The sequence below is a fragment of the Mustela nigripes genome, chromosome 4 (genome assembly GCF_022355385.1).
Source record: "Mustela nigripes isolate SB6536 chromosome 4, MUSNIG.SB6536, whole genome shotgun sequence".
Classification (NCBI taxonomy): Eukaryota; Metazoa; Chordata; class Mammalia; order Carnivora; family Mustelidae; genus Mustela; species Mustela nigripes.
The window spans coordinates 139,962,564-139,985,913 of NC_081560.1; the positions used below are offsets into that span (position 1 = coordinate 139,962,564).

At 38.7% G+C, this 23,350-nt stretch overlaps 1 protein-coding gene across 3 annotated transcripts in view; it reads left to right on the forward strand.

The window, feature by feature from the left end:
- ADK (adenosine kinase) overlaps nucleotides 1–23,350 on the forward strand; it is a 532,452-nt gene that overhangs the window by 15,134 nt on the left and 493,968 nt on the right. For 2 of the 3 annotated variants that reach the window (XM_059397858.1, XM_059397861.1), the window contains exon 2: nucleotides 23,274–23,348. In XM_059397858.1, the coding sequence (XP_059253841.1) occupies nucleotides 23,274–23,348 (75 nt within the window). Of the gene's footprint in view, nucleotides 1–8,316; nucleotides 8,468–23,273; nucleotides 23,349–23,350 lie in introns of those variants that run through there. The other variant, XM_059397859.1, reaches the window with a different exon arrangement.

Genomic DNA, 23,350 nt, shown 5'->3' on the forward strand with positions numbered 1-23,350 from the left:
TTCTCTTCTATAGTGTGTGACTGAGCAAGTTATTTAACTCTGAGCCTCAATTTCTTCATCTATAAAATGGCAATAATAAAACATCTCCTCACATTTGAGAGATAAAGTGGGATAGTACTTGAAAGATACATAGCGTGGTGTCTGGGACATACTATGAACTCAGTAACTTTTACTTATTATTCTACTTATATAAGTACCTATAGCTGCTAGCAGTTGATTCCAAGAATGGTTCCTCTCTTGGGTGTTGTTCAAATAAAACTGCATATTCAATTCTGGACATTTATGTGTAGTCTATCAATAGGAAACAATAGGCGCCACGAAGGAAGAAAAATTAGAAGGAAAAATCTGTTTGGCAAGTCTCTATCTCCAAATCTGACCTCTCCCAGAGCTCCAGTCTTCTGAGCTTCTCTTGTGGCTTCTTTGTTTTAATAAACAGCACCATTTACTCAGTTTAGTCCAAATTTACTCAATATATTCCAAAATCTAGGAATTGCTCTTGATTCCTTCCTTTTTCTTAGTCTTTCATATCTAGTGCACCTGCAAGTTCTGTCATTCTGTCTTTAAAATGTCCATCTTCTTCTGTCTGTCTGCCACTATTATTTGTCAGCTCTATTACTGTAATAGGCTTCTAATTTGGTTTTTCTCCTTTCATGCTCCTGTAGTGCATTCTCTATACAAATACCAAGGGTGATCTTTGGAAACAATTAGATCATGTTATTTGTCTGTTTAAAACATTAAAACAGGTTTTAAAACAGTGACTTCCTGTCATGCTTATTATAACAAAATAAAAACTTCGTAGGCTCATAGAAGATACCATGATCTGCTTCTTGCTTCAACTACCGTATTTCTTCTCTTGCTTGCCTTTTTCACATTGTTTTTCTAGCCATCATTTTCTTGCTATCAGTAATGACCTTCCTCCACCTGTCTTTTCCTTGTCATTCCATTTTCTTCTGCTGGAAGCCTTCCCAGACTATCTAAAAACCCATTCTCTACACTGATCTGTTTTTAATTCTGTGCATAGCACTTATGATCACTTGATGTTTTACTGTTGGATTATTCATCCATATACCCTCACTGGAATGTAAAGGCAGTTCATGTTCTTTATTGTAGCTGAATCTCTATGTCTTTTTTTTTTTTTTTAAGATTTTATTTATTTATTTGACAGACAGAGATCACAAGTAGGCAGAGAGGCAGGCAGAGAGAGAGAGAGAGAGAGGGAAGCAGGCTTCCTGCGGAGCTCGATCCCAGGACCCTGAGATCATGACCCGAGCCGAAGGCAGCAGCCCAAACCACTGAGCCACCCAGGCGCCCCTATGTCTTTTTTTTTAAGATTTTATTTATTTGAAAGAGAGAGACATAGTGAGAGAGGGAGCACAAGCAGGGGGAGTGGGAGAGGGGGAAGCAGGCTTCCCGCTAAGCAGGGAGCTTGATGTGGGGCTCAATCCCAGGACCCTGAGATCATGACCTGAGCCCAAGGCAGACACTTAATGACTGACTGAGCCACCCAGGCGCCCTGAATTTCTAGTTCCTTGAGCAGTTGAATAGCTGCTCAATAAATATCTGTTGAGTTAATAGTGAATAATTCCTAAAAGATTGTTTCTAAGTACCATAGACCAGATCTGAAGTGATATAAAAATAAGAAAAATATATTCTATAGAGACTGTATTTTGTAAGATTCCAATAATACTTGGGGAAGAGCTCTTCTTTATTTTGTGATGTCCTTCATACATTTAAAAAAATATTTATTTATTTGAGAGAGTGAGTGGGGAGAGGAGCAGAGGGAGAGGGACAAGCAGATTCCCTGCTGCATGTGGAGCCCACAGGACATGGAGCTCAGTCTCATGACCCTGAGATCATGACCTGAGCTGAAATCCAGAGTCAGACAGTTAATCAACTGAGCCACCCAGAAGCCTCTCCTTCATACAATTTTATGTTAAAATGCCCTCTTTCTTTCTTTTTTTTTTTTTTCCAGATTTTATTTATTTATTTGATAGATCACAAATAGGCAGAGAGGCAGGTAGAGGGGGAGGAGGAAGCAGGCCCCCCCGCTGAGCAGAGAGCCCGATGCGCTCGATCCCAGGACCCTGAGATCATGACCTGAGCTGAAGCCAGAGGCTTAACCCACTGAGCCACCCAGGTGCCCCAAAATGCCCTTTCTTTAATGAAGTGGTAGTGATAGTCAGTTGCACAGTTTAAAAATGTGTTCCTGGCAGCATTAATAATTGGGTAGCACTGTTGTCCTTTACTTCAGACTAGAGGTTTTCTTTGAGTTTCAGAGATTTGTAGTTCACTGGAAATAAAGAAACACTGTGTAGGTGTTCCTGGGAAGGAGTTTTGCTAAGAATTTTTACTAAATATAGTTCAGTCAATCAAATGTTACTATATTCTTCAAATTCTCCTGGGAAATAAATGGTCAGGTTCCATTTAAAGATTATATTATTTTGGGCGCCCGTGTGGCTCAGTGGGTTAAGCCTCTGCCTTCGGCTCAGGTCATGATCTCAGGGTCCTAGGATCCAGCCCCTCATCGGGCTCTCTGCTCAGTGGGGATCCTGCTTCCCCCTCTCTCTCTGCTTGCCTCTCTGCCTACTTGTGATCTCTCTCTCTGTCAAATACATAAATAAATCTTAAACAAAAAAAAGATTATATTATTTGAATATGTAATGTTTAAATGAAATGTGACATGAGAATCTACAGGTAATAATTAAAATAAAAATAGCAGACCTTTATATATAATGTCTTTGGGGAAGAGTTAATACATTCAGCAATGTTTCTTAGAATAATCTTGTCCATAATGAAAGCTAATTAAAATTGATCAGCTCTTTGAAGAAACAATCCAAGTTGTATTGAGACATAAGTGAACTTTTTTTCTTTTGTTGACCAATAAAACTGAAATTTTAGGACTTGAGATGTCACCTATAACAAACTCCCTTATGTTTCAGGTAAGAAAACTAATGGCTAAAGGTAGTAACATCTTTGTTAGTTCTGGGATTAGAATTCCTATCTCCTTTTTCCCAGGTTCCTGAACTTTATTCTGTGGCACACTACTTACTTTTTGGGAGATAGGTCTTAGGAAATTTCTCTTTTTGGAGTAGCATATAGATTGTTTTAGAAGCATTATTTTAATAGCATCTTAATTTATAGGAAATGAGGAGATGTATTTTTAAGTAATATGCAGGGAAGGCGTTGAGTGTTGTGACAGCTGGCCTCATAAGGGCTATGCAGAGCTCTAAAAGTTGTATTTATGCTTTAATTTTTGTCAAGTTAAGATTTAAAATTAACCAAGAAAATCATAAAGACATTTTAGTTTTGTTATTCCTCTTTTAAACAATCTTTATATATGAAAAATAAGATGTGTAAAATAAGCTCACTTCCTCTAAAAATAAAGTGTAGTTTTGATGGGTTGTGATTTAAAAAAATTCATTTAAAAAACAGAAGGAATAAGTTTTGTATTTTTAAAATACTTCAGAAAGATAATTAAAATTTAATAATATGAAAATTTTACATTAATAAAACCAATATATAGTAGAAAGTTTATAGGGTAGATCAATATGAAAAAGAAAGTAAAAATTACATATAACCCCACTTTCCAGAGAAACACGTAATGACATATTGGTATATTTCTTTCCCATCTTTTTTCTTTGCATAATGGCATGTATTTTTTTTTAATACAGTCAAGATCATACTTTGTATTCCTTTTGTTTATTTATTTTGCTTTCATTTAACATATCATGAGTATTTTTCTACATCCTTAAAAGGTCTATGAAAACATTTTATAGTAGCTCCATAACATTCTTCTGCAATTTATTTAACCATTACCCTATTTTTGGTTTTTTAGAATATCGTAAATTTTTTCTGTTATTAATGCTGAAATGAATAAATGTGTGTACAAATCTTTGTTCACATTGTTCTATTTTATTTATGATTGTTCCCTAAAAAAGGAGTTGTTGGCACATAATGCCAAAAAGCTTTCTAGAAATGGATTAATTTATACTCCCACTAACAATGTATGAAAGTGCTTGTTTTATGGCACCCTTAACAGCGAAACTGGTTGTGTTTGAAGAGAACTTGGCTATCATTTTGGGGCTTGAAGCATTTGTTGAAAAAATAGAGTGGGTGGGTGGGGGGGGGTCTGTGTATTTATTTATGGTACCCAGAGGCACTTATCTGTTTGAGGTTAGTTATCTATTTGCTTTTATAGTGGCTGACTAACCAAACTATTAAATAAAATAGAATATTTACTTATCTACCCAAGATCAAACTACTCTGCCACTTATCTTGATGCAATGATTGAAGCTCTAAGGAGGTTAATGGAAGTTAGGAATTTCAGTTGGCTATTTTTCCCCTAAAATTAAAAGATTACATTTGAAATAAGTTAGTTGAAAAATTGATCAAAAAAGTTTAACTAGGGCTCCTGGGTGGCTCATTTCATTAAGCGTCTGGCTTCTGAAGCATCTGAATTCTGTATCATTAAGGAAAGATAAGAGTCTGGAATATTCAAATCCTCAGTCAATCAAAATAAAGCCATATCACATCCTCTTCATTTAATAATCAAAACTTTTAAATGTTTTTTACTCATAATCATTCAATGCTACTTCCTTTTCTTATTTTTTTTTTTTTTTTAAGATTTTATTTACTTATTTGAGTGGGGAGGAGAGGGCAAAGGAAGAGTGAGAGGAAGAAGCCAACTGCCCGCTGTGCAGAGATCCCAACGGGACTTGATCCCAGAACCCTGAGATCATGACCTGAGCCCAAGGCAGACATTTAATTGACTGAGCCACTCAGGCACCCTCAATGCAACTTTCAGAAAGTTTAGTTGTTTAAAATGTATTTAGGTACCAGTTCATTTCAGCAGGTATAGTAACATAAAAATGTTATTTCAGCAAACAGGGCTTCTGTGTGATTGCTCTTTCAGAGTCAGGTAGGGATAAAAGTAAGGACATGTTTTTCCATGCAAAAGCAGATCTTTTTATTCTTTCTCTCCTAGATCTTTTATTCTTTTTTTTTTTTTTTTAAGATTTTATTTATTTATTTGATAGAGATCACAAGTAGGCAGAGAGGCAGAGAGAGAGAGAGGGAGGAGGAAGCAGGCTCTCTGCTAAGCAGAGAGCCCTATTCGGGGCTCAATCCCAGGACCCTGAGATCATGAACTGAGCTGAAGGCAGAGGCTTTAACCCACTGAGCCACCCAGGCACCCCTAGGCCTTTTATTCTTCTCATTTTTCCCTACCCTCTCTTCATCCAGTTTTTCCCATCTCTCCCTCTCTCCCTCTCTGTTGTTCTCACACATGCAAATACACACACACACATACACACACACACACACACAGAGCTACTGAGTAACTGTTACTTAAACTTAAAAAAAAAAAAAGATTTTATTTATTCATTTGACAGAGAGCAGGTGAGAGAGCACAAGCAGGGAGAATGGGAGAGGGAGAAGCAGACTCTCCCCTGAGCAGGGAGCTGGACATGGGGCTCGATCCCAGAACCTTGGGATCATGATCTAAGCTGAAGGCAGACAGTTAATGAACTGAGCCATCCAGGAACCCCTCATGTTCATTTCATATTATGCTTTCCAGTGATGTAATTTTAACCAGTGTGATTATAACAAAGTAGTACTTACCTCACATGCCAAGGGCTCCAATAGGCACTTCACTAGAATTAAATTTTAATTTTTACAATGCCCTGAAAAGCATATAATGGGTAAACTGAGGGACAGATAGGTTAAGGACCAGCCCAAGGTCATGCAATTAGTAGAGTCAACCAGAGATTCCACACTGTCTGGCTTGCTACCTTTACAACCTTGCTACTTAATATGGCCCATGGACAAGAGGCAATTGATGAGATCTGGGTGCATAAAGAACGGGCAAATTCTTGGCCACAGAGACCTATTGAGTTAGATCCTTATTTTAACAAGATCGCTCAAATGATGTCTGTGCATAATAAAGTAGCACTATATTATATTGTATATTAAAAATTACATTGGTTTTGAAATCCTTCCCAAGGATTATTCCTGATTTGATTTTAGTTCATGTAGGCTATCAGCATTTTCCACAAGAGGAGGAGGGAAACTGTTAAATTATTCATGTCTCCTCCACTTCAAATTGCTGTTCTGCAGCTTCTTTGATTCAGATCTTTTTTAATCCAGAGAAAAAACTGATTTGTCTACTTGTGGACATTTGGTCAACATCTCACTCAGCAAAGCATAGTTATGTTTTTAACAGTCTTTAATCATGGACTAAACACAAAGATTTATATTCCATGAGTTCATTCTTGTTAGTCGTTTACCAAATTAAAGAGAACAATGCTAACACTTTTTGAATAAAACTGGACATCTTGGGCGCCTGGGTGGCTCAGTGGGTTAAGCTGCTGCCTTCGGCTCAGGTCATGATCTCAGGGTCCTGGGATCGAGGCCGGGATCGAGGCCTGCATCGGGCTCTCTGCTCAGCAAGGAGCCTGCTTCCCTCTCTCTCTCTCTCTGCCTGCCTGTCTACTTGTGATCTCTCTGTGTCAAATAAATAAATAAAATCTTAAAAAAACAAACAAACTGGACATCTTGAAATAGTTGATGTTTTAGATGGTTAGCAAGGTATTACAGATCTGTATAAACTGGTCTCCCTACTGATTCATTTTGTGAACATGATTATTGTGTCAGAGGAGCAAGGATAGGTAAGAAGGAAGTCTAACTTGGGCAGTGGAATAACAATGTCAAGTAGAAATGTAAGCGTCCTGGGATTGAGTCCCACATCCGGCTCCTTGCTCTGCGGGGAGCCTGCTTCTTCCTCTGACTCTGCCTGCCACTCTGTCTGCTTGTGCTTGCACTCACTCTACCTCTCTCTCTGACAAATAAATAAATAAAAATAAAATCTTTAAAAATAAATAAATAAAAACAAAAAATAAAAAAGTAAAAAGAAACAGCTTAATTTTAATATATTTTATTTAACCCAGTGTAGCAAAGTATCCTAACATGTAATCAATATAAAAATTATTACTGAAATAATTAATAAATATTTTTTGTACTAAGTCTTGAAAACTTTGGTATGTATTTTGTATTTACAGTGTCTCAATTTGGATGCTTAATTTTTAGCAGTTAAACAGTGAGATACAGTCCAATAAAAACAAAATTGTGTTTGATGGAAAATATATTATTGCTTTGGTTTTAAACTTTAATTAAAATTAAATAAAATAAATTAATTCATTTTGATCACATTGGGCACATTTCAGTGTATGTGGGATTGTGTTTCTAATATAACTATTTTCAGACCTATGGAACTGATCACACCCTATATGGTCAGTAAGTTAATGTCACTGTGGGCTGTAGTGTGTTAAAAAAAATACTTTACAGAGAATAAAGAGGGAGTTAAAGCTATTTAGGTTATAAAGCTTATGATTTTACTGCCTCTGGTCCTTACCGCAGTTGACGTTTACCTGTCTTATTAGTGGTTCAGAATCAATTTCTCAGCCTTTTGGACACACTAAATTTTACGTTTAGGGCCAGCAGTTCGGGTTCTTCCATTTCCCGCCCCTCTGTGGCATTAGATACTTGCTCGGAGCTTTGTATACTTTTAAGAAAAGTATGGTTAGCAGTATAGTATGAGTGGGCTAATTAGGCCCAGAGGCTTTAAAACTTAAATGTGTACCTGGATCACCTGGTACTCGCTAAAAATACCAGTATCTGGACCCCACCTTTCTAGATAATGATGCACAAAGTTTACAATGGGCCCTGGACAGTTCCATATTAAATAAATCGTTCTAAGTGTTTAAGTCGAAGAACGTTTGGAGACCGCTGAAGTAAGCAACTCATACTTAAAGGCTGCGAGTTCGAATTTAATACATCCTGCTGCTGTTGCCACGCATTCTGTTTTCCCCAGGCTGAGAGGTTTTCCCAGGAGGTTGCTGCTTTTCTTCTGCAGGTGGGTTTTCCAGGCTTTTAAACTGCATCCCCACAGACTGCCCTGATAGCGTCCCTGTCCCAAGTCCTGTTAAAGCGACCTGAGCTTGCAGAGGTAGAACGTGGCCATGTGACTGACAAACCGGTTGCCAGTTGGGGCGGCCATTTTTGAGGCGGGCACCAGCCTCATGCCCCACAAGCCGGGAATAGGGGGAACCTTGTTACCAAGACTTAAGATGGCCCCCGCGCCCGCTAGCCACTCCGCTAGCCAGCGCGCCAGGGAGCGAACACAAGACACGCGGCCGGCTGCCTCGCCCGGAGGCGCCCGGGGCTCATCTCCGGCCTCCGGCGGTGGGCGGAGCGCCCGCCTCCTCCCGGCGCGGCCAATCAGCACGTGGGGCCGGTTCGGCGGGGGCCGCTGGCTTGCGGGGTGTGTGAGGACGCGCTCCCGGTCGCCGAGTGCCCGAGCAGAGGAGCAGTTGCCGTGGTACCTGCTGCTGCTGCTGCCGGTGCGGACGCAGAGCATCTGAGGCGAGCGCTGGTGCGTGGGGCAGGAAAGTGAAGCCATGACGTCCATCAGGTAATGAGAGGGCGGCAGCCTAAAGTGCTCGCCTACTGGGCGTTAGCCTCCTGACTGCCGAGAACTGTCGCCCCTTCTCTTGAGTGGTCTGCAGCCTCCCCGTGGCACGGGTCCCCCTTACGTTGGAGGTTCTCTCTGCACTTTTTATTTGGTCATTGCTGCTCTCAGAAGTTTTTGGGTCTCTGGCACATGGCCGAGCCCAGTAACTAGCCGCACCGGTGAGGTGACCCCCGCCCAGATTCCAGGGCGTGAAGCTTGCTTGTGTGGGTAGTGGATTTCTCATGAGGAAAAAAAAAAAAAAAAAAATGCAGCTACCATTCTCTCCCAGGGGTGACCCAGCGCCTGAGAAAGTGTGACGTGGACCATGTGTGGCCATGCCTGCATGTCATGCCTTCTGACAACTTCGTTGGTGGCTATGAGCAGACCAGCATATTTGGCCCTGCTCTGATGTAGATACGTAGCCCCTAAGTTGCGAAATTGTGTGTGTCCCTAAAATGTTTGCTTCTGACAGGAGTTCATATTCTGGTTGCCAAAGGTACCATCTGTTTACCTACTTTTATTTGAGAGTCGCAAGTAAAATGACTTTTGTGAGATAGAGGTATAAAGCGAGAGCAGAAAAACAGGAGACTCACCCCAATTGCTTTCCCAAAGTTGTGAAGGTTTGGTTTTTTGTTTGTTTTTGTTTTGTTAATGGTAAGAGCTTAATGGGCCGCTCCACTTTCTGCAGGTAGCATTGACAGAATGTTGAACTATGCTAATGCGACTATTTATAAAAAGAGATAAATTGCTTTATTTACCCAGTGTTCTGAACTGCCTCTTTCAAAAGAGACCTTAGTGTTTATTGTTCCAGGGAAAGGGAGGCTCTAACACAAATTGGAAGAGAATAAAATAAATTAATTTTTGGTCCGTGAGCTTTCAACATTCTAAGCCCTGATGATATCTCAGTGCTCATTTTGACTGTATAATATTCAAGAGATGACTTGGGAACCTAATCCTCAGGTAAGATAAGACAAGATGCAACTGTGCTGACTTGGATACAGTTTCTTAAATTATATAATTTTATGCTAACATAGACAAGGACTACTTACCTCATTATGCAGGAGGAGAAATCCAGATGCTAAAACTTGGAGACCCACCTGGAAAGGATTCACAATAAGTTATATTGGGACATAAGAGTCTAGCTTTTAATGCCAAGAGTGTTTTCGAATGAATTAACATTATGCTGTCAAACCAAGTTAATATCCCCTCACCTCACTCCCACTTCCATTCCCATACCTGCAGTCTGCCGCTAATTAGGAGTGTGGGTTAGATACTTTCTATGTTAAGAATCAGTTCTTAATGTGGACTCAGTTTTAATTGACCATTGTCTTCCTGGTTGCTCTTCAGTGGAGAAACACAAATCTAAAGCCTCAGTTGCTAGCAAGTGATGGCTGTTTTAATGTAGGGGTTGAACGGCCATTGTGTTCAAGACTGAAGTAAAGGTTGACATCTGCCTTATTCGACTTGTGGAAGGATTGATTTTTGCTAATAGTTAAATTTTATGGTTGTTTCTTCAGATGTTAGTTTGTATTTTACATAGACTTGATTTATAGTGATGACCCCCCAGATTTTTAAATTTTTTTTTAAAATTTTAATTATTTACTTGGCAGAGAGAGAAAAGAGAGGGTGTGTGGGCACAAGCCCGTAGAGGGAGAGGGAGAAGCAGGCTCCCTGCTGAGCAAGGAGCCCAATGGGAGGCTCTATCCCAGGACCCTGAACTGAAGGCACTCCGACTCCCCCCAAATTTTTGAAATGTTATCTAAACCAGATACCACATTTACACCTGAGGAAACAGACCAATAAAAGTTGAGTGCCTTGTGCGAAATCATTTAGTAGTAGTTAGGAATTGAATCGAGACATCCATGATATGGTGTACTGCATGATGCTTCTATAGAAACAATATCCTTAACTTAAATTTCCTGAAAAAGCTGCTTCTATGGACTAAAATTGTCAAGTATCATGAGAAACAATTATAGCAACTCTTCTGCTTTGCTCTAGTTCTCTAAGGAATTTGTTAACTTAGAACTTAGGTTCACGAGTAAGCAGGGAGACTGAAGTTGAAGCAACTCTCTGTAAGTGGTGGCAGTGTTGAATGAGTCGATAATCCTAAAGAAAGCAGCTACTTTCCACTGAGGACTGCCTTCAATGAATTTTGCCAGTTTTAGTTTTCACAGACATGCTGGTAGGCTTGCTCCCATTTTGTGCCAAGTCTAACAGTAGCCCAAAGATCGGTATTAGTTAACCAGCTTTTACTGGTGATGAGAGTGATCAAGATCACAAAATTATTCAAATCTGATTTTATGTCCAGTGTTGTTTTTTACACCACACTTAAAATAATTGTTGCTAAATATAGTAATATGTGCCTTTTCAATGACAGAATATAAGATTGGAAACCAGACTAGTGGTCAGCATGCCAGGGTTCTGAGTCATTTTTCTTGAATTAACTGATTTTCCTTTTCTTTTTTCTGTGGACATTTGTTTAATGAAATACTCAGTGGTGATGATGCTAATGTGTATCCCACAGTGTTGTTGGATAGGTATGAAAGTGCTTTTAAGTTTCAGGACATTTTGTAAATGCAGTGTTCTCTCATTAAAGCAATTTGAATCTCTTAGAGACTGTTGTCTGAAAAAAAAGTTTCAATTTTAATTTTTTTAAATGTCTTTTTTTTTTTAATTTATTTGTTTATTTGACACAGAGAGAGAGCACAAATAGGCAGAGAGGCAGGCAGAGAGCAAGGGCGAAGCAGGTCCCCGCTGAGCAGAGAGCCCTGCATCTATCCCAGGACCTTGAGACCATGATCTGAGCTGAAGGCAGAGGCTTAAACCATTGAGCCACCCAGGCGCCCCTGAATTTTAGATTTTTAAATAGGAAGCAAACTTACCGATTCTCTCGTTTTACATATCAAGAAACTGAAGCCAAAAGAAACTGCGATTTGTTTAAGCTCAAGCAAACTGTTGCAGATCTTTAACTAGAATTCAGATCTCTAGACACCCGGTTCAGTGCCCTTTACAAATTAACATTCAACTATTAGGAATTCATAAATAATGATTTAAATCAAAAGCATTTAAAAAAATCTGAGATCTTTGAATGAATTTGGCTGGCGATAACTGTCTTTTCGACTTGTTTTTTGTATTCTACTCTGTTACATCATTACTGATGAGTCTAAATTTACAGCCTCTAAAACCAATAGTCCTTGAAGAATAACTTTTGTTTTTTGTTAAATATATCAGATTCCAACTGGTCTTTTTTCGGGAAATGATAAAGCATATTTGATAAATTGATGGTTTTGTCATTTTAACTGGCCCAATAGGAAAGTTGATAATGAGTTAAATTCAGGAGACATTGAAAGATGTACAGTGTTTGGCCTAGATGAGAATCTTAAAGAACACCTGGGTCATTCAGTCAGTCAAGCGTCCACCTTCGGCTCAGGTCAGGATCTGGGGTTCCCTGGATCAAGTCCCTGCTTTGGGCTCCCTGCTCAGTGGGGAGTCTGCTACTCCCTCTGCCCCTCTGCCTGCTTCTGCTCTCTCTCAATTAAATAAAGAAAAAAATTAAAAAAAAAAAAAAAAGAAATCTTAGAGGGCATTTTACCCTTTTCCTTTCTCTGTACTGGACCTTGAGGCTCAAAGTGAAGGGTATGTCCTAGTTAGGCAGTGGTAGAGCTTAAGATAGAACTTAGGTCTTCTGACTCCTACTTTATGTACTTTACACTGAGCAACACTGTTTCAAAATACTGCTGTGAATATTGCCTTGTTTTCCTAACATCAATGCCTAGACTGGTTTTGGACATTGCTTTAGAGCTTGATTTTGTGCCAGGAAAGACTAGGAAAATTAGGTAGGGAGACAGAGTGTTTGCTATAGAGCTAAGGAACCCTATTCTTTGTCCTGTCCAGACAGGTTAGATTTGGTCTATTCTGGGACTTGACATGACTGTGGCCTACATGATGATTCTGGAACTACTTTTGTGGGTTAGGCCTACATTGGAAAATTTATGTGGGCTGTGAGTTGGGTCCTAGCGTATTTTTCTTCTAACACTCAAGACTTTTGAGATGCGTCCAATAAGATCTGCCAAGCCACTCAGATGGCGAACATTCATATGGAGACTAAAATGTGGCTGAGATCGAAGCTGCCTTGCTTTGTTGAGTTAGTTTCTTTGGAACCTTTAAATAGAATTTTCAGACTCCTTGCAGGACCTGTGTCTTTTATAAGAATTGTGAATTTCAGATTACTATGCAAACTTTTTTTATGCTATGGGACTTCTTAGGCAAATGAGCTTTTAAAATAAAATTGTTTCATTTATGAAATATACCGGAGAAGAAAAACAGATCCTTCTTATATAGAACTGTGCAGTGTTGTCAGTTGTTAATGCTCATATTTGTAAATAGGTCATCTTTGTTTGAAAAAGCATGTAAGGCCTCCTAACTACAAATCTTTCCAGCCACAGTATTGCTACATTAAGAACTGTCAAAGATAAAAGGGAACCAAAATGATTGCCTAGACTGTTGGAATGTTAACCCTTTCCTCTAACATTGGTTAACAATCTTGTTTCTTTACCTCTTCATGCCTACTCCTTTTTAAATTGTTACTTAAAAAATACTATAATTGGGACACCTGGGTGGCTCAGTCATCAGGTGTTTGCCTTCAGCTCAGGTCATGATCCCAGGGTCCTGGGATTGAGCCCCTGCATCAGGCTCTGTGCTTGGCAAGAAGCCTGTTTCTCCTTTCCCACTCCCCCTGCTTGTATTCCCTCTCTAGCTGTGTCTCTGTCAAATAAATAAACAAAATCTTAAAAAATAAAAAAATAAAATACTATAATAAAACATAAATATGGGTTTTTATTTTCAAATATCAAAGCTAGCTTATAAATAGGATGACCATATGTCCCACTTTGCCCAGGACAATCCTGGATCATGCTAGTTATCCTGGCATAATTATTAATAGTTCTTTCTTTATTCTCAAAAGTGTCCTATTTGGGTAATAAATTATCTGGTCATCTACTTATACACTGTAAAAATTCTGTTGTAGTAGATTTGAAATAGGACCATAAGATAATTGAATATTAGCCTATATTTTGGCTGGGTTTGGGTATTTTTCATTGGTCAGACATTTTTATTGTACTGAGAGTTCTAGATGTCCAGATATAGTATATAAAACATGAAAGCACATGATTTGAAGTTGGGACTCATTTATTTGTTGTTGGACTTTTGGCAGGTCATAAAACCTTTCTGAACCTCTTATTTCTGTTAGAGATCATTGCAATACCTACCCTATGGGGTTATTGTGAGGCTTTAAAGACAATAACATAAAACAAAGATGGTAACATATAAAAATGTTTAAACTACAAATTATAAGTATTAGTCATGTCACATATGTGTTTCTGAAAATTGAATATAAAATGAACAATTTTGTTGGAGTGCCTGGCTGGCTCAGTCAGAAGAACATGCCACTCTTGATCTCTGGGTCATGAGTTCATGACCAGGTTGGGTGTAGAGATGACTAAAAAGATTAAGTAAAATGGAACAATTTTGTTTAGTTTAAGGGAACTTATTATTTAACAGAGCATAGACTACCTTTTAGAAGTGTTTTACTGTTAACAGGAAGCAGGAAATTAATAGTAGTTGAAGCTGTATATGGAGATTTTGAGGGGGGCTGAAATTTCAACATTATTTGTATGTTGAAAAGAATAATCCTTTAGGAAGCAGAGAAATAGATGATGCTGGACAGAGCGACGAGGGGTTTTTTGTTTTGTTTTGTTTTCTTGGGAGGGGTTCAAAGAGAGATTTATTACTTGGGATGCTTGGGTGGCTCACTTGGTTAAGTGTCTCCCTTTGGCTCAGGTCTTTCTTGATCCCGGGGTCCTGGATTCGAGTTCCGCGTGCAGCTCTTTGCTCAGCATGGAGCCTGCTTCCTGCTCTGCCGGCTGCACCCCCTGCTTGTGCTCTCTCCGACAAACAAGTAAAATTTAAAAAAAAAAGAGAGAGAGAGAAGACTTACTGTGTAAATTAGTGTCTCATTAGTTTGAAAGACTGTAAATTTTTTTTTTATCAAAAAAAAAAAAAGAGCTTTATTAAGTAAGTTACCGTAACAGAGATAATTTTCTTGAGTATGCAGGAAGGCATATTCAGAATACAAATACAGAATTGGCCTTACAGAGCCTAAGGGACACAAATATTTCCTTTGTTTATCCATTTAGCTAGTGAAAAGAAATGCCAGTGATACAATTATGTAGAGAAAAATCACAGATCCTAGGTTCACTGAATTTTGAATATGAATATATATTCATATATTTATTTATTTGTATAAACACAACTCAGGTCAATATATAAAACATGGTCATTTCCCCTGCCTCTTTTCAATAAATTCTACTCCCCGTACTATCCAGGCAACCATTTTCTGACTTATGTTGGTAGATACTGGTTTGCCTGTTGCAGGACTTCATATACGTGGAATTCTGTGATAAGCACTATGTGTGTCTATTTACTTTTATCTGATTACTTTTGTTCTATAACAATTTTGAGAGTCATCCATTTTGATGTGTATATCAGTTTGTTCGTTTTCATTGCTAAGTAATATTCCATTATACAGAGATAGTAACAGTTATCCTATTGGTGGACTTCCGGTTGTTTCTAATTTTTGGTTACTATAAATAAGGTTGCTATGAACTTTTTTTTTTAAGTCTTTGGTCTTTTGTAAACACCTAGGTGTGGGAATTGCTGTGTCCTAGGATAGATGTCTGTTTAACTTTAGAAACCACTGAACTTTTTCAAAGTGGAAAACTGAGCACATTCCACATTCCTACTGATGGTGTTATAAAACTACCAGTTATTCCATATTTTTTCTTTTTTTTTTAATGTTGGTGGTTTGTTTGTTTTTTTTAAAGATTTTATTTACTTATTTGACAGACAGAGATCACAAGTCGGCAAAGAGGCAGGCAAAGAGAGAGGAGGAAGCAGGCTCTCTGCTGAGGAGAGAGCCCAATAGGAGGCTTGACCCCAGAACCCTGGGATCATGACCCAAGCTGAAGGCAGAAGCTTTAACCTACTGAGCCACCCAGGTGCCCCATACTTTTTCTTTTTTTTAAAGATTTTATTTATTTGAGAGAGAGAAAGCACGAGCTGGAGGGGAGGGAGAAGCAGACTCCTTGCTGAGCATGGAGCCAAACACGGGCCTCTATCCCAGGACCCTGGGATCATGACCTGAGCTGAAGGCAGTTGCTTAACCAACTGGGCCACCCAGGAACCCCCATACCTCACTGTCTTAATGTAGTTTTGTATTTGTTGTTTCTTTAATTTTTTTTCTAGAATAGAGTAATAAAGCCTGGAATGGGCCTGGAATGTTTTTTGGGTAAAAGGGTAGAAGATTAAAAAGTTTTTTTTTTTTTGTTTGTTTTTTTTTTTAAGATTGATTGATTTTAAAGAGAGAGAGAGAGAAAGAGGGTATGAGCAGGGGTGAGGGGCAGACGGAGAGGGAGAGAAAGAGAAAGAATCCTGAAGCAGACTTGCTGCTGAGCTCAGAGACCAACATGATGGCTCAATCCCAGGACCCTGAGATCATGATCTGAGCTGAAATCGATAGCTAGCTTCTTTGACTGAGACACCCATGTACCCCAATTTCTGCACATTCTTGCCAATACTTGTTATGGTCTCCCAGTCTTTGGTGAGAGGCTCTGCTTGCAGAAGCATATGTTTAACGCTCAGGCAGGAATACAACTCTGCCATAACCTTTATTTCCTGTTTGTGCTGAGGCTTATGGCTCAGCTAGGAGCCATTTTGCTAGGATAAATGTCCAATAGTGTGACAGAGATGATTGCTTAGGACCTTTCAGGTGTTGAGCATGCCACAGTTCTGGGCACATGTACATGGCCTTCTAGATTCTCAGGACTATTCAGAACTTTTCAGAACCCTTTATGGATATCTCATGCCCCCACTTTTCCATTTAAGTTTTTTGGTTAGTTTCTTGTTTGTAGGAACTGCTTCAGAAGCTGGGATGTTAAACAATTACAGTTGATTGTTTTTGACAAATTCCCCTGGGGAAAAGGCTCTTAGAGCTGGGCAAGCTCTGAGTCGGGTCAAAAAATAAGAAGCCTCAGGAATGCGGTTTTTCATGAAATTGCCTGCGAGCTCAGATAATAGCAGTTATCTGGAAATAGGGCTTTGAAAGAGCTCCAGTCCTCTTCTGACCCTTCCAGTAGCTGCTATGCTCCTGTTTTTCACTGTGTGTGTGTGTAGGCTTTTGAGAGTGTTATATAAATGGAATCATAGGGTATGTAACACATAGATATGGCTTTTATTTTCACTTGGCATGTGTCTTTGAGTTACATCCAAATTGTATCATAGTTCAGTTTTTTTCTTATTCCATGTTCATCTGTTGTATTGATGTACCACAGTTTTTTAACCAACTAATTTGTTGGAGGACATTTGGTCATTTCCAATTCTTTTTTTTTTTTTTTTTTACTTTTACTGATAAAACTATTGTGAACATTTGTGTACAGGTTTCTGTGTGAACTTAAGTTTTCATTTTGCTAGGATAAATGTCCAATAGTGTGATTCCTTCCTTATTTTGTGTTTTACCAATTATCAAAAGAGGGGCGTTAAGACTGTGCATTTGTCTTATTTGTTTCTCTCAAGTTTTTTCCCTTAGTGTTTTGAAACCATTTATTTTCTTTTCTTGATGAAATGAGTTATTTGTATGAAATCCTTTTTATATGGTGCCACTCCTTATTTTAATCTACCTTGTCTATACAGCATAGGGAATAAAATTGATGGTATTGTAGTAGCATTGTAGGATGACAGATGGTAGCTAGACTTGTGGTGAGCATAACATAATGTATAGAGTTGTTGAATCACTGTTTTGTATACCTAAAACTAATATAACATTGCATGTCAGCTATACTTTAATAAAGTCTATGAATATAGCCACTGCAATTTTCTTATAATTAGTGTTTTCATAGAGTATCTTTCTGTTCAGTATTTTATTTTCAAACTCTCTGTGCCTTTATATTTAAAGTGCATCTCTAGTAAATTATGTCACATTTGTTTTTGTTTTTGTTTTTAAATATTTTAGTTATCTATTTAGAGAGAGCACATGTGGGCGCCTGGGTGGCTCAGTGGGTTAAGCCGCTGCCTTCGGCTCAGGTCATGATCTCAGAGTCCTGGGATCGAGTCCCGCATCGGGCTCTCTGCTCAGCGGAGAGCCTGCTTCTCTCTCTCTCTCTCTGCCTGCCTCTCCATCTACTTGTGATTTCTCTCTGTCAAATAAATAAATAAAATCTTAAAGAAAAAAAAAAAAATTATTAGAGAGAGCACATGTAAGTTGGGGGAAGGGCAGAGAGAAGGGAGAGAGAGAATCCCAAGCAGATCCTGCCCTGAGCATGGAACCTATTGTGGGGCTCCATTCCACGACCCTAAAAATACCATCATGCCAAAAGTCAAGAGTCAGATGCCCTCTAGCTGAGCCCTCTAGGTGCCCCCATTTAATTTGTTTTTTAATCCAGTGTGACAGTCTTCATCTTTTAATTGGTGTGTTTAACCCACTTATATTTAATATAATTACTAATATGGCTGAATTTTAGTGTACCTCCTTTTGTTTTCCATTTATCCTTTATGTTGTTTTTTTTATCTTCCCTGCCTTTTTTCTAAGTTGAGTATATTGTAGTTTTTCATTTTATATCCTCTATTGAATATTGTTGTATTATTGTGTAGTGATTGCTCTAGGGAGTGCAACATTCCTTTTTCACTTATCACAACCTATCTTGAATTAGTGTTTTGTCGTTTCACTCTTAAAAACATTTATCAAAGACCTTACAGAATCTAGGGGGAAAGAATGGATAAAACTTGGGGAGGACAGACAGCAGTACTTAACACAGAGCTCCAGAAGCTATCATCCATACTGTGTACATCACCCACTGGAGTTGTGCAGGGGACAACTTGTGCACCTTTACATGGGAACCTTTGGGTATGAGTTGGGCAGAGAAGATTATCTGAAAGAGGTGTCATATGAGATGTAAACAAAATGGTGTCTGGTCTATGGCCCAAAACTTTGATATCTCTTATGTTTCCTGTTTAATGTATACCTGTTTATTGTTAACCTGTTTATCCTGAAGTATAAAACCAATGGAAGACGCATAGGGCAAGTACAATGTGTGGGTTTTTCAACACCACCAAGCAATTATCTCAATTCTGATACCATCTACATGGAGATAGTGTTAGAGCCCACAAGTTAGGGCTCAGTCCCACAAGACTGTCCCTCCCACAGTTCAGATTCCAATCAGAAGTCCAGATTATTATCTTCTTTTTATTTTATTTTTAAAAAGATTTTATTTATTTATTTATTTTAGAACATGAGCTGTATGCAAATAGGGGAAGGAGGAGAAGGGGAGGGAGGGAGGACAAATCTCTAGAAGACTCCATGCTATGTATGGAGTCCCATGGGGGACTTGATCTCATGACTCTGACATCATGACCTGAGCTGAAACCAAGAGTTGGACACTTAGCTAAGTGAGCCATCCAGGTGCCCCTATGTACTTCTGGCCCCTTGTACCTCTGACCAACCAGTTATATAGTTCATAGATTGCCGTGACCCCTCCTTGGGTTCAATAATTTGGCAGAGTGGCTCACAGAACTTAGAGAAGTATTTTGTTTACTGGATTAGGGTTTATTATTGTCAGACCACAAAACTAGAACATTTGGTAGTGAGTTTGATGTCCTTTACTCAAGGGAAAATTCCATGAATTCAAGGAGTACAGTGCCTTACAAGCAATGGAGTACTCCTCCCAAGGGATTTGACAAGAGTGTGCTTTATAGAGTGTTAAAAGGGGCAACTTGGGAACGGTGTGATTGACTAGGGTTGCATATCTGACCTTATTTAGAAAGATCAAGGAACAAGGAAGTAAGTATAGAGTTGGCTGGTGTTAGGGGAATAGCTGATTGGATATACTACATTTCTGGTCAATTGGACCAGTTATAGGAACGCAAAAGTTTAGTTTGCTGATGAGGCGCTCTGGGCAGGAGCTGGCTTTATAGTAAAAATGAATTACAAAATAAAGCGGATTCACAAAATCAAATACAACAATTTATATCTGTTAATATTAGAAAAGAAATATGAGATTGGAATCAACAAAATAACTAACCTACATGTATTTGAGAAGCCCAAAGAGGGTATAGGTTTTAGGTGAAGCTTAATTGGTCCAACTTCATTAATGGCCTAGTTTCATTATGTTTTTCCATTCTGCCCTCTGTGATGTCAGATTTATCCCAAGGTAGCTCATCTGGGGACCTTGAGGTACTTAAGGTGCTAGTACCTCCTGCATTTATATCTACTAGGAAGGAAGATAGTTTGTATGTGAGCACTCCTAGAAAAAAATCTTGGAGTCCATTTTTATTTGACTGGCTTAGGTTATATGTCCATCTCTGATCAATAAAGGTAGAGAAATACATTGTGCAGATTGGTTTAGTCTTTGCTGTGCCTCAAGGTTATACCAGTCAGACCCTTACACTGGAGTGGATCAATTTCACCCAGATCTCTTGAAGGAGGAAATTTGGGGTGAAAGTAGGGAAATGACAAGCACACAATTCTAGTTTATTATTAGAATGGCTTTAAATGACGTTAACTGAATTGTAATGTTATTGGCAATAACAAGGCAAAAGTTGTCATGTATTTATATGACATATAAATATAATTTTTTTAAAGATTTTATTTATTTATTTGACAGGCAGAGATCACAAGCAGGCAGAGAGGCAGGCAGAGAGAAAGAGGAAGGGAAGCAGGCTCCCTGCTGAGCAGAGAGCCCGACACGGGGCTCGATCCCAGGACCCTGAGACCATGACCCCAGCCGAAGGCAGAGGCCCAACCCACTGAGCCACCCAGATGCCCCAGACATATAAATATAATTTATATTTACATATATAAGTTGGTTCTTTTATATATATATGTATATATGTATATATATATGTGTATATATATATACATATATATATGTAAGAAGAACAAGGTTTTTCCCCATCATTATTTTTTTTCCATCATTATTTTTTTTTAAAAAAGATTATATTTATTTATTTGAGAGAGAGAGAGCATGAATGGGGGGAGGGTGCAGAGGCGACTTTACGCTTAGTAGGGAACCTGGACGTGGGGCTGGATCCCAGGACCCTGGGATCATGACCCGAGCCGAAGGCAGATGCTTAACTGACTGAGCCACCTAAGTGCTCCTCCCCATCATTATTCTTAATAATATATAAAAATTTACTTCCAGTCTTAAATTTGAGTGATTCAGTCCCAGCATATTCTTGTTCTTTGTGTAAAAGTTTTCTTGTCCATATGCATTCAGGGGAAAAAAAGTTTTGCTGGACAAATAGGTTGAGGAATATAAGTTTAAACAGGGTTCTGTGATTCAGTGTACTCATCTTTTTTCCCATACTAATTTGACTATAGAAACCTTAGGCCCTGGAGACCTGGGTGGCTTAGTCGGTTAAGCATGTGCCTTCGGCTCAGGTCATGATCCCAGGGTCCTGGGATCAGGTCCCATATCAGGCTCCTTGATCAGGAGGAAGCCTGCCTCTCTCTCTGCCTGTTGCTCCCCCTGCGTGTGTGTGTGCACACATGCTCTCTCTTTCTCTCTCTAATAAATAAATAAAATCTAAAAAAAAAAAAGAAGAAACCTTAGGTCCAGAGAGAGTTCACTGACTTACTAATACTATACTACATTTTCAAATGGAATGTAATGAACTATTTTGGGAATGCAGGAGATATTCAGAGGATTGAGTTTTGAAAAAGAAATGTCACAATTATAGTCCTTAAAATCAAGAGGGGACAAGTCGAGGTGGAGAGATTGACATGAAAGAAGCAAGATACTTTGTGGTGTTAGAAATGTGCCATATTTTTATTCTGGTGGTAGTTTGATGACTGTATACATTGAATCAAACACTAAAAAATAAAAAAGGCTATATTTTAAAAAGAGCCAAGGAATCCAGTAACACCCCATATTTTTTAAAAAAATCAAGTTCTAGGAGTTTTTATTGTTTGAGTAACAATACATAAATCAGAGAAGTTTCTTTTTTTTTTCTCAAGATTTTATTTATTTATTTGATAGACAGAGATCACAAGTAGGCAGAGAGGCAGGCACAGAGAGAGGAGTAAGCAGGCTCCCTGCTGAGCAGAGAGCCTGATGTAGGGCTTGATCCCAGGACCCTGCCCCGAAGGCAGAGGCTTTAAGCCACCCAGGCACCCCAATCAGAGAAGTTTCTAATAAAATGATTATCAAGTTTTACTGTATCTGCCTGTTGATCCTTTATCTCCTAAGCAGTTATTTTCTTTTTATATTAAATTTTTATTCTGATTATAAATACAACTTAAGTCTGAATAAACGTATTTTCTTTTCACTCTTCCCCATTCAGCTTTAAAAAGAAAAAAAGGGACAAATAACATTGTATATTCAGCTATAGTTGCCCAATCTGTAGTTTTATTTATTTATTTTTTGAAGATTTTTATGTATTTATTTGAGAAAGTGGGAGAGAGCACGAGCTGGGGCAAGGGACAAAGGGAGAAGGAAAAGAAGACTGTCTGCTGAGCAGGAAGCCCGACACTGGGCCCAGTCCCAGAACCCTGGGATCGTCATCTGAGTAGGAGGCAGACGCTTAACCAACTGAGCCACCCAGGTGCCCCCAATCTGTGGTTTTAATACAATACTGTAATTTAGTCTTCTAAATCATGATAGACTATAATCATAGGTTATATCCCATTCTCTTAAACTCTGGAGTACTAATCCTGTTGATATGACTGATCTCCAAATGGTGAAGATGGTAACTGCTTTGGAGGCAACTGGAAGAGATCTGAAGCAACCTGGAGATCAGTGGGAAGTTACACAGAAGCAAGTTTTGTTGAAAAACCTGGAAGAATTCCTCCCATCAACCATGGCCACTGGTCCATTTCTTGCTGTCAGTTGGGCTCCTCTCCGTTTAAGGCATCATTTGTGGTGGGATTCTAGGTTTCGCTTGGTTTTGACCTATACTGTAATCATTGTGAAAAGAGACTTCTTCAAAATCTATTAAATGTAATTGAAAATTATACCATTTTTGATAACTATTGAGCTGGTCTAACCATAGTCATTCCCAGTTTGTCAAGTATAGGACTCTTGGCTGGACTCCTGTAGGATTTTCTGCAACCTTCCCAATAACTTTTGGTAGTTGGATATCTTACTAGTTAGAAAGAGTTAATTATCTGTTGTGTTTGTTGAGTATAGAACTTTGTTATGATAGACCTTTTTTTGATCTTTTTAGAAAAAACTTATTTGACAGACAGAGATCACAAGTAGGCAGAGACAGCAGAGAGAGAGGAGGAAGCAGGCTCCATACTGAGTAGAGAGCCCGATGTGGGGCTCGATCCCAGGATCTTAGGATCATGATCTGAGCCGAAGGTAGAGGCTTTAACCCACTGAGCCACCCAGGCGCCCCTGTTATGACAGATCTTTTTAAAAAATTGAAATTGATTAGCTGTTGAATATTACAAAAAAAGATCACAGGACCTGGTTTCCTCTATTATTTAATCCAATTTAAAAGTCACCATCCTTTCTAAATGGCTTTTAATATCTCTAAAATGTTTCCTGAAATATAAAAGGCAAAGGTTTAATAAACTAGTACGTTGGGTTTATTTTCAAGGTAAAATGAAGATATTTATTTTTATATTTGTATGCATTTTATACATCAGCTTTCAGAAGTATTTCTAACTTATGCTTGCTTCTGTGTGTGTGTGTGTTTGTGTTTTTTTTTTTTTTAGTGAAAATATTCTCTTTGGAATGGGCAATCCTCTTCTTGACATCACTGCTGTAGTGGATAAAGATTTCCTTGATAAGT